We start from the raw sequence: 16,460 nt of genomic DNA on the forward strand, positions 1-16,460 counted from the left end.
TCGTACACTGTGCATCCATAAATTATTTTAAATTATTTTATTTAAAATTAAATACAAATAGTACTTAACAAAAACTAATCGTACCGTATACAATAAATAGATAGGATGATGGAAATAATCAAGGAATCAAACTGTGAATAAAATACATAATATAGTAGGTTTTTTCCTCAAGGCCTTTTTGCTGCATACTTTTATTAAACCGTCCGCGAAAATGGGAAACATTACAAAGGCAAAATCAAGAACCAATATCTTTCAAGAGAACTACTCTCACTCAAAACCTTATGAAACTAATGACTACAATCGGAAAGTCGCACCCACGACGCATATGATACATGAAGCCCGTCATCGGCCGGTAAAAACAAAACCCTTTTTCATTCTCAGATACCGATGCGCTCTTTATGAATACATAGAGACATCAGGCAAACTAATCACAAGTTAACAATAAAACTGAATGTAGTATTGAAGTTTGTGTCACATACAAACCGGGAGCAATCCATGTCTTCCTAACGGGTCTGAGTGGAAGGAACAGGAGCTGGAATCGCATCTTCAAGTTTTGCTCTGGCACCAATGGAGCCGTCAGAAGCAGGACTAACTCTTTCGGAAAGGGTAGTAGGTTCTTGACTGCCCTCATCCAAGCAGACCACTTGAGCAAAACTCTTGGACATTTGCTTGATGAAATCACTGGGGATTTGAACGGTACTTTTGTTCTCATTTTCTCCAACTACAGCAACCGCAATCAGGCTGGCTTGCTGTCTGGCCTTCCGCTCTTGCATTGCTTTCTGCCGGTCTTCATAAAATTCAAAATCATCTAGAATCGACATATCTGTTTCATAATTCTTGAAGATATTCAACAACTCAATTCCCTGCTCCAATTTTACCTGCACACATATGGGAGCAAAACCGGGAGTTGTAAGGAAAAAGTACAAGACCAACCAAAATACAACGCGCTTCAAAATTTCTACTCTACAATTTAAAACTTTGCTTTCCATCAAATTCAAATGAATAACATATATCACATGCTGAGCACTAGAATAACCTCCGTACGGTCATCTCCTTTACATAGGACAAGTAAAACTATAAAAGGGGAAACAGGAGGACAAAGCTTACAAATGATTCAAAATCTTTGAGGCTTAGGGTATGTAGGACCTAAGAATCAGAATTAGAATATACTTGTATTATGCAAGTAAAACAAGATAAAAATTCAGACACTATAGCATGATTAGCATCAGAATTTACACAAAAAGCATCGGAGGTACATTTCACACAGTATTTTCGGAGGCATTCGAGCCTGAGAAAAACCAAGAGCTTCCGCAATAAAGATAACATCTACCTAAGCTGGGATAGTTAATAGTCCATAAACAGGCAATGACAGAAAGCTCGACAACAGACAGAAGCTCAGTCAAGCTACTATAATTATTCTTAAAAAAAAAACTAAATATCTATTTTCCCCTGGTAAGGATATTTGCTTTTACGAACTGCACACAAAATATATCCCATATTGTGGAAAAAAAGGGGCTTGTTCACAAAATGTCACCTCTTGAGTATCTCGGCTGTTGGTTACAGGCTTGTTGTCATTATTTTCAAGAATGATGTGACGAAACTGACTGTTGGGAACGTCTTTAATCATATGCCACTTCACAGGAAACTGGCCACTCCATTTGTCTTGCTGCCAGTAATCCAGACTCTTGTCAAAATCAACAGGTCCAATCATTTCAGCCACCCCACAGAACTGAGCACTAGCATTCACCTGATATTATGAAGTACAGCAATGTAAGGGTAAACTGGGCAGCAAGGACAAAATACAAAGAACAAGAAATGGAAAAGGAAGAAATCATGTAGCATACGTTACTTATCTTGTGAATATCACCAAAAACAGTTGTATCTGAAGAAAAGATTGTACAATTACGTACCGAAAAGAAGAGAAAAACAGGGCAGCCACCATGCATCTCCTTAGCTTCACGATATGCAGCATCCAACTTTCTGTTACCATTTGGCGTGCTGGCCCAGACACCATATTTGATGCTCTTGTGAACATTATCTTCACTATATGACTTGATAATGAAGAACTTAGCATCTTTGTAGTCTGTTACAAAATTAGGCCTGTTGAATGATTCATCAAGGACCTTGGTTGTAGAAGTGTTATGTTTGGTGTTCTCCACACAGGCTATCAGCCATGATTTGACTCTTTGGCTTTGAGGCCCTCGGGCCTCGATTCTGCTCACAAAGAATATCAACGGGGGCATTGCAACTGCATATAGGACCACTGCCCCTCACATGCCGCTTGCTATTTTCTAATGATAGAAAGCCGCGATTGTTAGCTCCAATGCTAGAAAATGGTGCACTTCCAAGGCCAGATCCCTGATTAAAACCACTGGGCATGTAGCCTCTGTTATAAGAGTTTGAACCAGACCCAAACCCATACATCAACCTTTGTTGTTGAGAAGCCTGCCGAAAAATGACTATTCAAAAATACTAGAATCCATGATTCTAATCAAAATTCAGCAAGTTCCAGATGACGGTGTCAATGACAATCAACTCACATCACCGCGATATATAGGCTGGCATCATTGTCAAGATATTGCATTCATAAAAGATAAGCCAACGTTACATCACACCAAAAATGGAAGATGACAGTGACCTAAGGATCTACACCTGAACTCCAATATTGGTAGATACCCATAGTTATTAAATCGAATGATTTCTTAATATAGATATTTAACCAGCTCAATAAACAATACTACATTCTTCATTGCCATTGATATAAATGTCAATGTCTTGATTTGGATAACATTGAATCCTATGATGGACTTTGAGTCTAGTGTACAGTATTTTACTAAAAAACACTGCGCTGTGCAATCAGTTTTCCTTGCAAGACATAGAAATACCAACAACAAAGATTGTAGTTGCGGTGCATGGCAAAGACTAATATCTTAATAACCATGATTTACAAAAATACAAAATCTTGATGCATCAATAAGAAGAATCGGACGGGTAAATGACTTAAGAACATGGGTCAACAAGGCAGCACATGTGACAGTAAGAGTCAAAAGCAGCTTGAAGAAACTGTTAAAAGGAAAGCGGGAGGTGAGGGAGGAAAGGAGTGAGTAGAATGTATACTTCCTGCAAAACATTAAGGACTTCCATACGGAAATTATGACTGAGTGCAAATATATTTTGAGCAAAAGTATCTAAGATAGCATTTTGTGCAAAATATATACAAGTTCTACCTTCCTCCAAGATTTGATGGAAGAGAAGAAACCAGAAATCAGTTTCAAAAGCATTGTTGAAACAGGAGTGGAGAGAAAAAAGAACCAATGGGATTTCAAAATATCGTAGTTTGAAGACATGCACAGGCATGAGAACATACCATTCCAATATTCTGCCCAAATGAGCCCAATGGGCCAATTGGCTGTGGAGATACTGATGGCAAAAAGGGAGTCAAAGACCTGTGCCTGTCTGAGGGTTTCGGCCAGTCTGACCAAAGGCCTCCAGATCTAAATCCATCAAATCCTTGCTGCAAGTCATGAAAACCCTGACTACCAGGATTTCCAGGAAAATTGCCTCTACCAAAAGATCCCACTGGAGGATGATAACCAGGCCTTGGTCCAAAAAGCATATTGTCACCTTGTTGGTCGATATTAACTAAGGTGGTGAGCTCTGGTTGTGACACTGTGGTAGGTGAGGTAATATATTGCATGCTAGGATGACCAAGCTGCTGATAATAAGGCGGTCCCGAAAATGGGTATTGCTGGGGAGAATATAACTGTGCATCTCCACCTACGGACGGCATTGGTGTTGTAACTGGGGAGTAAGGACCGTACGGCATTTGTGGATTGTAGCCATATCCAGAATGAAAGACTAAAGAAGGATTCTCATTGTAGACACCCTAATCAAGATTGAAAATTAACGAAAATTACAATTAGTTAACCTAAAAGAAAGAAATGTTTGTATATGAATGACAATGCATAAAGATACACTCACAGGAGAATTAATCTCCAATCCTTCAGTGTTGATGTACGGAGAATATTCGTCCCACTCACCAGTTCCATTTTCATAACCTACATCACAGATAATTACATTGTATCTATACTTACGTTGTATAAGTGAGAGCAACATAAAACATAACCAAAAACTTCAAAGGACTAGTTTTACAATTATTTTCCTTACACGACATATGTCAAAAACTATCAGTCTCTCTAGAATTATAGTTAAAGATCCATTTATGAATACTAGCCTCCAAGGCAGTACTGAGTACTGACCAAAGAAAAAAAAAATACTAGGTCAGCTAAAAATGTACAAACTTTGGAATTTATATTCCAACCTCACAATGTAAACCAGATTTTTATGGGATTACTAAACACGAAAAAGGGGAAAAAAATCCTTCCTGATGAGGTGAATCACTGTAATGTTGATAAGGCCAACAATCAGTGAAGTGGCCAACTAACTGTGAAGCTTATTTTCAGACTCAATCCAGCTGTGAATGGCCCATTTCCATGGCTGCACATCCAGACCCGGAGGAATAAAAGACTAACCTCTATAGTAGAAGGTCTGGGCCTGAGGGGCATATACATTAGGTGGAAAAACAGTGTGATCTCCACCTGAACCAAAAGGACCCGATTGACCTGCTGCCTCCCTTGGAAGACCTATAGTGGCAGCATCCGGAGAAGGATTAGGAGAAACTGACCTCTCATTTTTTGCGACATGGGGCTGATACAGATAAACAAACGAAAGTCGTCATGCCCAAGAGGGAGTAAAGAAAAAGAATTGAAATTTAAAATTACACAGAACTGGCAATGGATCAGAAGAGCATTGTATTGGACTCACAACTACCTGCTCCTTCATGCTATCTGGTTCAGCAGGTTTCTCTTCTGCATCCATGATCAGTATGCTCAGTGACTTAGTAGAGTCTTAGAAACATAGGGAGTACAAATTATTGACCAACCAAAGAAAAATTTGGGGATAGGAAAAGTTGAAGCTATGAATATGTGAGCACATATCCATGCATGCGCACATATCCACACGTGCACACCTACCCACACATGATAAATAGAAGTACATGAATATATTTCGTAGTCATGTCTACATCAATGTGTTCAAATAAAAAAAACATGAAATTTTGAGCTACCCATTAGTATATAAAAAAGTATAAAACAATAATAGAGATAAAGGTCTCAATTTCACAAAAGCTGCCATAGATATGAACCTAACCGCTCAAACTATAAACAATGATATTCATGGAACAAGAAAAAGAAAGAACTAAAATAATTTTTTTACGAATTTCACAAGAAAAAGAAAAATAAACAAAAGATCTTGGACTAAAAGGCCTCATTTTCTTTCATCCTATAAAAATCTTGAACTTGTCCAATTCATCCACCTCCTACTAGTCTAGGAACAACAGCTTTCCGTTTCAATCTGCCTCCCCCCCAGTCCTGAGTAAACCAGACCATGGCAATACACATATAAAGACTACAACGAACAGAAGTGTGATGCTCTATTACCTATATAATTCTAGTTCAGGGAAAGTTGACATTTTGAACCATATCAAAGACAGGCTTCTTCAAACACAAGACCCGAGTCTGAAAGTAGTTTATGCACACGATACATTAATTTGATTGCACAACCACTATTGGTCTCTAGTATACTTTTTGTTGACAGCAATAAATGCCGAAGTAATTCCTACAGCCCAAAAATGATTACTAAACTTGTATCTTCACTGCATACATGCATGAATACATTGATCCATGATTCCGTATCCGAGTATCAACTATTGGAACTAAACTATGACTGAGCTCGATGCAACACATTCACACGAACAAGCACATCATTCAAAAAATGACCTCAAACACAAAACCGAAACACGAAAACAGAATACGAACAACCGAATCTTACAACAATTCCGTCAGAAAGACAATACCCAGAATCTACTAGATCACCACTTCCACACTCCTCCAAGCCGGATCAGGATAAAGTTCCACACAGAAAGGCAATCACAGATGCCAAAGTTCCCACTACAGAAATCACTAAAACCCGAAATCCCCAATACATACACCAAAAATTTCACCAGTTCATTGACTGTACATACAAAGCAAAGCCAAGAAAACAAACCCATCTGAGGAAATGATCAACAAACAAAACCCAGATTTTAAAAATAATAAAATGATTAAAATTCAAGAGTCAGAATTAATCAAAGAGAATAAAAAGGGTGATTATTCATGAATTGAGATTGCTGTGGATTGACGTACCGGAAGTACGATCTGGAGCCTGCGGTTGGTTTGCCGCCATGAATCTCAAGTAAAGATCTTCAATTTTCACAGAAACACCACCACGCACGAGAATCTAAGCAGGAGGCAGAGTATGTACCCATATATGTATGTGTATATATACATATATTACCTCTCTCTACTCTCTCTCTCTCTCTATCTAGTTATAAGAAATAAAAACATTATTATTACTATTATTATTAAAAATTATACTATATTTGTTTTATAACGTACGTAACGCCATATTTTTCCTGGAGAAACAAGATTTTCCTTTTTTCTTTTTTAATTTGTGATTTTTGTTTTTTATTTTTTATTTTTTGTTTTAGTACTTCTTGGTAAAATTGAAAAAAAAAATATGTGGACGTGGAAGTCACCGAAATGGTAAAATTGTGGTGTAACCCAAAGGAACAGTCAGGTGGCCCCAAAGAGAAATTCTTAGGGGATTGTTTGGTCAATTAAAAAAAATAATTCTTAGTTTTGGGAAATGAATCAAAATTATTATTTTTCAATTCTCAATTATCGAAATGAATTTTTAGCATGACGTCGTTTTCTGATCATTATTTAGTAGAATTTTTATTGATATGTCTTTGATAATTGATCAATATATTGTTGGTATTTGGTTTGGATTAATTGAGCAATTGTTATTTATTTTTTAATCAAATCAGTCAAATTTTCTTTGAAGAGTTGTACAAAATAGTTCTTTGTTAGATATTGATTCACTATGATATTGACAATTGATTTTTATGCCGTAGGTATTTGATTATTATGATATTGTTATTGGATTTCGATCATTTCAATTATTTTATAATGATTTTTTGTGAAATTAGCAATCACTACTTTTGTGACTATTTTTTAAATTTTGAGTGTCTGACATCTGCAAATGGATCATTACTTTTGTGTACCTGCTAGCCGCAGGACGTGCGGGTCAAGCATTTGGTTACTAGAAACTCTGTCTCAAAGTGGAAAAAAGAAAAATGAATTTAGGTCTTCTAAACTAGAAAAAATGGAAAAAGAAATATCATGAGAGAAAAATGGAAAAATGAAAAATAGAAACTCCGTCTCAAAGTGAAATGCATGAATAACATTACAAAGTAGTTTTCAGTGTTCCGGTGGATTTCAAACATAAGAGAAAATGTGTTGTGAGTCAAACTTTGAGATAGCTCTAGTGTTTGAAAAAGAAATATCACTGAATTTAGACGAATAATTTAAAATTGAGGCGAACGACTTGACTGTTTCCATCTCTGTGTGTTGTCACCCAACCTGTGGAAAAACAAAACTTGTGAGGCATTCTTCCAAATGCGTTGGTTGTTCCCAAGTGGCCCTTATGATTTGGTACACATGAGATCCCAGAAAGCTGTTTAACCATGTTCCACGGACAAGCAGGGAGCTGTGGTCTCTTTCCCTTCAATTACTCCCAATCCATCAATTGATGCGAGCCAAAGACAAAATGGGTACACCTGGCGTCCTCTTGCTGGTGAGATTCTCTTGTGAAATCGATGTTTAGTCCATGTAGCGTCGTTTTCGAAGAATTACTTGCCAAGTGTTTAAAAAGTACTCTCGCTGTGTGGTGAAATGGGGGACATGAGAGAATGTCTCCTCTCAAGGAGATTCTTGAGTGCAATAAGAGAGATGATGATGCATGCCTTGGTTGTAGGGTAAAATCTCTCGTGATTTCAACTTCTCGAGTCTGAAAAGCTAACTCTCTATCAACTTGGGAGAAATTGGAGATTCCAAAATGGTTTTCGTGATATTTCAAAAATGATTCAAATATCAGTTGTTGGGTAGAAAATGCCTCAATAGACAGACTTAAGCCATCTCAAAATCTCATATGACAAGTTGACTTACATTCACTCTCGAGATGCCGCGGTGGTGTCCTAAACGCCATGGTGGCATCCCGAAGGGCGTAGGGAAGTCACTCTCCAAGTTTCTGGACTAAGAATTGACATACTCTGCCCAACCTTGCAGTTTTTAAATTAGAAATGCACTATAATCACTTTAAGATCTTTAGGAACATAGTTTGCTTCAAGGAAAGAAAAAGTTACTGCTGCTGCTGCTAAATTTTCACAAGCTGCATTTGGTAAGGAACAAGAGAATCCTTGCCCAATTGTCTCTCGCGTTTATCGCATCGACTGTATAAAAAATGTACCATATGTGGTATGTTCATACAAATTCATTTACTGGTTTTGATTTGATCCATTGAATCCGATATACTATCGCTCAATTCACGGCCCATTGTTTCAAACGGAAAGAGCAACACGCATACCCCCGAAAGAAAAATTACAATCTCAAACAGCAAAATCGATGCTGTTTGATGGCATCCATGTACCAAACCTACTGCCACAAGAGGGCAGATCATTCCGCCAATTCTTCCCATTGAACTTGCGATTCCAACGCCAGTTGTTCGGATTGAGGTTGGGTATATCTGCAGTTCAAACCAAAGAAATAAAGATCAAAACCCTCGCACAATTTCTAAATGATTTTCATGGACAAAAATTCATACAACCAGAAGAATAATAATGTGAATCTTCAAACAATGCTCTTCACAAAATGATTTCTTAGATGCTAAACAATGAGTTCATCTTGCATTAACGCTTATGAATGTGATGGAGAAATTAGAGGTTACGTGCATGTGCTGAGTGTCAAACGACATCTGAGTTCAATTGTATAGTAAAGAAACCCACCGAAGACATAAATATCGCGGACAATTTTGCATTGAACAAAAGCACAGACTAGTTGTAGGCTTAAAAATCAATTTTCTTGTTTGTGGTCTCTCAAAATGATGAATGCATTAACAAATTACCTCCGGGGCGTATATGTAGACTATTGTGAAGGTCGCTGTGATGCATATGCGAGCTCCAAACAGAAGACTAGTGGTCAAGCCCTGAGACTGATGGACAACCAAGGGGAGTAGAAAAATGCAACATATGAAGAACATGGCTGACATTGAAAGCTTACGACCCAGTTTGTCGACCATGGCAGCAGATAAGAGGAGCCCAGGAAACTCTTCATTCCAAACAAAGTTAAATGTCAGTTCACAATTTCTTAGCAGTACAAACACAATTTTTTTTCAAATTATTAAATGACAAATACTGAAATAAATAGATGAATGTACCTGCAAAACTAGCGATGAAAACATGTCTATAGCTAGTATCCGGCGCTTTGTCTGACTGTATTTGTTCTGGCGTACATTTACTATGTCCACTGTTCAACTCAGTTGTCAGAAGCACCAGGCCGTAATATGAAAAAGCATTCCCAAAGAATACTACCCATAAGAGCAAAGTAGATCGGACTAATTTTGGGGAAAGAAGTGTTAACAGTGAAGAGATGCCACCCATATTGGAATCCATCTCTGCAGGAATTGGATCTTTATCATCTGTCGGCGAGATCAAATGTGCATCTTCTGATGAAGTAACCTCTTCAGATAACTCTATTTTCAAATCAGAAACAAGATTCCCAGAAGGGAGTTTCATTCCATTCATTCTTGCTACTTTCTCCAAAATATTGATTGCCTCAGTTGTTCGACCTTTTAAGCACAAATATCTTGGTGATTCAGGTGCAACCCAATAGAATATGAGGAGAAGCGATGAAGGGAGTGAAGATAAGGCAAGTAGCCACCTCCAACCAAAGTTTGGCATGACAAACTGCAAAGAACACAACATAAATACATGAATGGACCAATCTTATATTCTCATCACACATATTCCACTACAAACGCAAAACAAGAGAATTAAAATTATCTGCAGTTGGATATGTAAGCTTATTAAGGAAGTGACTCCTAATGTTTGTTGTGTTCATCGTATCCAGTTGACACAACTGCTAAAAACTAGTTATTATTGATCCCAAAATTCCTTTACTTCCAATATCTGAAGATAAAAGACTATTAAAATATACACACCAAAAAACAGAGGCACGGAATCAAATCAAGAAAAAACACTGGAAAATCAAACGAATACTAATAAAGTACTCTAAACATACCCACGCAAGTGAAGCCTCAAGAATTGTTCCAAGAGTCCAAAATGCTGAAAAAATAACCATCCACGTGCCTCTGTTAGGAGCAGGAATGAACTCCAGAAACCAGGATGAGAGTACAGGGCCACCTCCCAAACCAACACCAACCAAGCAACGAAGAACGAGCAAGGATGCATAATTAGGGGAAAAAGCACTCAGAAAACCAGCCCACAAGTAATTGTGGCTGTAATTAGGAATCCTTTCCTGGAGGAATAGAAGTTTTAACAACAAAATAAGAACCAGTAGAATTGTTAACTTGGAAAATGGTGCATTCAAGATCGCAAAGGCAAAAAGAACCAAATCTGCATCCAATGCAGAAATGTGCAGGTGCATAGACAGAAAACAAAATGCAGAAATGGCAAGCAGATTCTGTAGATAGCAAACCCGAGGAGGAGTGATCAGTACTGGCAGAAGAAGATCATGTCATTTACAGTTATGGTTCAAGTACATAGCTCAATTGGATATCATGTGCCAAAGAAATAGCATTTTTTTCACTACTAAATGATGCAGGTTATGTGTGTGCAATACAAGGTATCTCAATAATGTAAATCCGTTAAGAGTCTTAGGGGAATAAACCATAATCAAAAGATCGTACCGAAGTTTGAATCACTAACATCCAGACATAAACAGTTTTAGTCATCCTTGTGTCCATAATTAATTTATATAGTCAAATGCACATCTCTATGGAATCATCTCAGTCATTGGTGTTGTGATTTGGCCCGTCAAAATACGAAGGCCAAATAGGTTTAGGTTTTCAATAGGTGTTGGGAAAGGAGAAAAGGAATGTGCACTGATTATTTCCCATAAGAATTCGGAAATAGGGTTTTCTTTATAATACCAAATCTACTTTAAAAGGATTTAGGAATCCTATACTTGTAAGGCATGTAACCATCTGTTTATGTACTATAATTAGGCTTGTTGGGAGCTGATCATTCACACGAATAAAAGAGAGAATACAAGGGTAGAGAACCAAGAGTGGTAGAGAGATCTAAAACAAGGTTTTGGGGTTTAGCATAAGGGGTTTCAACAAGTTCTTGTAACCGAGTTGTTATTCTCCATAATGCGGGTGATTTCTCAAGAGATCACACAAGGGGTAGGCAAAGTTCACCGAACCTTGCTAAATTCATTGTGTTTGTGTGTGGCGTGTTTACTTTATTGTTCATATATATATTCGCATAGCATCATCTTATAAATTTGCATAACACCGGAGACTATTGATAAATAAGATCAACTAAGGAGAATTAAAATCATCAATTTGTTACATAAGAGAAGCGCGCGAATTAAATCAAATATATTGATGATAAAGATATAATATTAGTAGGCACCTCTTTAGTCCCAAGATATTAGACAGGATTCCAAAAACGATTTAGACTGTTTGAATTAATCAAAGAGAAGAGAAATAAAGAAACAAAAAAAGGCCCACCTACGTCCATGTTTATCAGAAACGATGCCCCATGAGTATGCTCCGACTAGCATTCCAGCAAAAACCACACTAGTTATAAAACTTTCTTGTTTAGAAGAAAGACCCCAAGCAGACTGAACTGCTGGTCCAACAAAAGAAAGTAACATCATCTCCATGGCTTCTGAGACCCAACCCATGCCGGCATAAGCAAGCACAAGAATTTGGAATTTTCCAAACCCCATGGCCACAAGAGCCTCATCGACAGTGTATTCCTGGCCTCCATCTCCCATCTATAGGTTTGAGACAACAAAACTATTTCACCGACTAGAATAACATGCAGAATTCTTAGTGCCATATGATCATATCAGAAACGATAGTTTTTAACGAACAACTACCAGAAATTTACATCTTCCAAGTTAGCTATTGATGAGCCATAAACAGTTGTAGCAACTATTCATATTCTAAAACCATGACATCTAATGAGACAGCGTGGAAAATGTTCACATGGAAAAAACAACTTTGAGGGAGAACTTGCATTCAACCCGGACACCAAGGTGTAATCATCCTAAACCAACTACGCGATGACATGTGGGAATGTTAAAACACATGGAGTAGATTTGGGATAACGCCACCTTTGGCGTCTGAGTTGAATGTAAATTTCTCATTCTGAAGACAAAAGATACTAACTTGACTACAAGGAAACATGAGACAAGCTGGTGATGTTGAAGCATAACATCAAGAAATTGTGTTAACATTGGTTGCATAAAGTAGTAAGGCACTTCAATGTTCCTATTCCATAAAGTTTTTCAATTTACTTCTTTGAGCATCCCCGTATTTGGGAACACAGAAACTCTACCCACTCCAGCCTATTAAATTTTTTAAATCCCTTACATAAAGAATTATGCAAGGAGCTTGTAGGTCGGTTAGTTCATAGCGTTGCACCCGAGGACCCGAGTTCAATTCTCCCCTCCCCCACTGTAGCTTGTATTGGAAAAAATACTGAATTATAATTGCAGAAAATAATCTAAAACAAGTTTCTGAAGCTCTAATCTAACTCTAACGTTCTTATTTTCATTCTTTTTTTTTTTTTTTTTTAAGGAAAACAAATGATCACTTTGTAATAGGGGTCAAGAGATGAGTTCCCAATTCACCAAATAATACATAGATTATGGATCCAAATAATCCCAAAACAATGGAACAATATTAAATTAAAGCAAGTGGAAGGGAAACTAAGAAATTAAAAAACTAACCTGCAACGTAGAAATTAAAAAACTAACCTGCAATGTAGAAACTAAGATCTTACAGTTTCTGTTGTTGGGATCGGAAACTGGGATTTGGGAAATGGCAGAAAGCAATCAAAGTCAAAAGCTTGAGGAAGGGACTTTCTCTGTTCAATCAGCTGAATTCTGGATTTCCCCAAGTTTCTATTTTTGTGTGAAACTCTGAGAAATCAATGATTTGGGCAATCTGCAAAACGCAAAATTGAGAGGAAGAACGAGCAAAGGATCGATCGTTGATTCCTTCACGATGTTTTGACTTTCTGCTGTTGTGGGGTCTGACGATTTCTTCGGCTTCCCGCTTCCCACTTCCATCCAACTATGCTGTCTCTCGATCTCGACTTTTTGAGTTGCGGTCCTACGGCCGCAGGCTAAATTTGTAGTTATATTGAAATGGTGTATTATCTAGGGCTGGGCAAACGGGGCCTGGACCCGCGGTTAGGGCCGGGTCCAAGCGATTCGGGGCGGGTACGGGGCGGGTCCTGTTTTTAAAATTCTGAAACGGGGCGGGGCGGGGCGGGTCCATGTCATTTGCGGGGCGGGACGGGTCCTAATTGCTGAGGAAACGGGTCCCCGACCCGAACCGTTTCCACCTTCCAAAAATCCGTTGATTTAATCTAATCACTCTGTCTCTGCCTGCCAGACTCCCACACCCACAATCGACTGACTCGACTCGACACCCCACTCCCCAAATCTCCTCTCCTCTCTCGTCTCAGACCTCGCTCGATCGTCTCAGAGTCAGACCTCACTCCCCAAATCTCCTCTCCTCTCTCGTCTCAGACCCCTACTGAGTACTGACTCGACTCCCTGAGACTCATAGTGAGTCAGTGACTGTCGACATCACCATCGCAGGATCGTCTCCTGAGTCTAACTCTCCTTCAATCCTCCCAATCGCGAGTTCCGACCACCACGACACGGTCCACACCAACCTCGCCGTCGAGAACACTACCATCATCCTGCAAATTCCTAGGTAATTTATGGATTAGGGTTTCTGATTTAGGAATTTAGGATTTTTGCATAAGCTTTTCAATTGATTTAGGAATTACGTGGGTTTTTTATTTGGGAATTTAGGGTTTTTGGGGCTAAGCAGCTCAAGGAGTACGTCGATTTGGAGCACCTGAGGCCCACGCTGCCGCAGCTCGCTGACCGGAATTTTGAGGAGGGAGATGTGGTGGATGCGGATTACAGAGATGGGTGGTGGACTGGGGTCGTAGGGAAGGTTGTCGAGAACAATTCCAAGTACACCGCGTAGGTAAGAATTGCAAATATGTGTTATGGGTTAATTTTCTGGAAAATTTAGTTGATGCTTGGTTCCCTGCAATTGTTGTAAAAGAAAATGAGGATAATACCTTTCTGATGAAGTATTATGATTTAGATGCGAACCTCATGTACAGTAATCACTTGTGTCTTGGTTAAAGGTCATGAAGTATGCCAATGCAAAATACTTAGTTCTTGATTTAGTTGAAGTTTAGCCAGTGCTCCCAGGGAATATATTTATTTGTTGGTAACTAATCAATTTAATTTCGTTCCAGGAAGTATTGGCTGCTTCAAGAAGTGTTGGTAACTAATAAATTGACTTCAGAACATACATGTAAACAAATGTTAAAACCAATTATGACTCTCATAACTGATTTCAAACCTAGTTTCTAGTATTGTTGCCTGCCATTCGAGGCTGAAATGTGGCCTGAAAAGAACCTACTTATTTAATAGATTCTTTACTTCATAACACGATTATGTATATCAGTGTAGGAAGTTGTTTATGGCTCTAATTGATTATATGATTATGGACTGTGCAGTTTGCAATCTGTGCAGTTTTTTCTGCAGATTGCAATCTGTGCAGTTTGCAATCTGTGAATCTGTACAATTTTTTTTTTCTTTCAAACAACCAAAAAAAAAAAAAAAAAAAAAAAGGGACCCGTGGACCCGGCCCGAACCGGCCCGTTTCAACCGGGCCGGGTAATGTCCGGTTCTTATATTAAAAAATGTAATCCCCGGCCCGGCCCGCCCCGTTCCCTTTGAACCTAGGTCCGGTCCGGTCCCTTCAAAATTGGGCCCGGCCCGGCCCGTGCCCAGCCCTAGTATTATCAATAAAAAATAATTACGCTAATTAATATTTAAATAATAATTTAATCATCAAATTTTATGTTATTTAATTAATAAAAGGATAGATTAGAATTAGATGTCTTATTTTATATTTTTTTTAAATTAAACATTTGTTATTTTTTAACTTTTAATTAAAATGCTTTTCCTTTTAATTAAATTTTATATTAAAGATATATTCTTAATTTAAGTATTTTATAAAATCTTTTAAATCCATTTCTATGTAAAAAAAAAAAAAAACAAATGCACTCAATAATATTCACTAATTTATTACTATTTTTATGGAATCTCATCCCTACCTCAATTTAAGGATTCAATTATATCTACTGGGGTTCAAGATTAATTGGATGAAATATAGTTTTCCAATTTCCAACTCAACATTTTATATAGATTATAAGAAAACACGAGTTCGTTTATAATTAAATTTGAGATGTAGACTATATTGCCTAATTTCATGCAACTGAAAATAAATTTGAAATTTTTAACAACTACTTATAGTAGAAACGTGAACTAAGAGTTTTCACATTTTTATTTTTATTTAAAATAAGTCCTATTGCAATAATTAATTATTAAGAGTTGACAAAATATTTTTTAGTGCAATGTTTTAATGTGAAAAGTTATCTTTTTTCTGGGTTACACAACGTACACATAACGTACCATAAGTTTGTATATACCAAAATAAGGATAATACAACATACTAATAATCTGGTACATACTAAATAAAGAATTGCATAACGTACCAAAATACTAATATGTAACTAGATTAAATTTATATAACGTATCAATAACGTACCAAATGATTGGTCCGTTATATTTAATATATCTTTTTGGTACATTATATTTAATATATGTGCATGTTATATTTCATAATTGCATGTTAATAGGATGTTTATGTGTTTTTAGAATTTAAAACAGCAAATTATTTGAATAAGACAAATTCATTTTGAACGAATTATGATAAGATAAGATAGGATGTTTGTGTTGATTTTAGAATATTTGTGATATTATTTTCTAAACTAGTTGGTTAATTAAATACAATAAAAATCATAATTTTTAATTAAAAATTAGTAGAAGAATGTTTGATCAAAAGTTTAAAAGTTATAGATGTTTGATTAAAAAAAATCAAATTTGAGGCATCTATATCAAAATGCCTCTTAACAAAATTTGGTTTCCCTAACATTATCCTTAGTTTAGTAGTCAAATTTGGTCAGATGTCACATCCCGGCCAGGGGGAGACCACTTCCCGAGCCCGCTCCACCACCGTAGCACGATATTGTTCGCTTTGGGCCCCGACCACGCCCTCACGGTTTTGTTTTTGGGAACTCACACGAGAACTTTCCGATGGGTCACCCATCCTGGGAATGCTCTCACGCGCTACTGGCTTAACTTCGGAGTTCCCATGGAACCCGAAGC

At 37.5% G+C, this 16,460-nt stretch overlaps 2 protein-coding genes across 2 annotated transcripts; both read right to left on the bottom strand.

Moving 5' to 3' along the window:
• Positions 1-235: 235 nt before the first annotated feature.
• On the bottom strand, positions 236-6,417 carry LOC103937786 (YTH domain-containing protein ECT4). Its single transcript, XM_009347741.3, is given in 9 exon segments — positions 236-878; positions 1,535-1,747; positions 1,911-2,172; positions 2,174-2,445; positions 3,368-3,886; positions 3,982-4,058; positions 4,533-4,707; positions 4,831-4,907; positions 6,243-6,417. Coding segments are annotated over 9 exon segments (2,010 nt in total). The 5' UTR covers positions 6,283-6,417; the 3' UTR covers positions 236-503.
• Positions 6,418-8,308: 1,891 nt separating this feature from the next.
• On the bottom strand, positions 8,309-13,302 carry LOC103937785 (organic cation/carnitine transporter 7). Its single transcript, XM_009347739.3, is given in 7 exon segments — positions 8,309-8,682; positions 9,061-9,263; positions 9,373-9,901; positions 10,236-10,438; positions 10,441-10,472; positions 11,692-11,960; positions 12,948-13,302. Coding segments are annotated over 6 exon segments (1,488 nt in total). The 5' UTR covers positions 12,948-13,302; the 3' UTR covers positions 8,309-8,430.
• Positions 13,303-16,460: the final 3,158 nt, after the last annotated feature.

The sequence above is a fragment of a genome, unplaced genomic scaffold, assembly GCF_019419815.1.
Source record: "Pyrus x bretschneideri cultivar Hongxiangsu unplaced genomic scaffold, Pyrus_bretschneideri_v1 Contig37, whole genome shotgun sequence".
In the NCBI taxonomy this organism is placed as follows: Eukaryota; Viridiplantae; Streptophyta; class Magnoliopsida; order Rosales; family Rosaceae; genus Pyrus; species Pyrus x bretschneideri.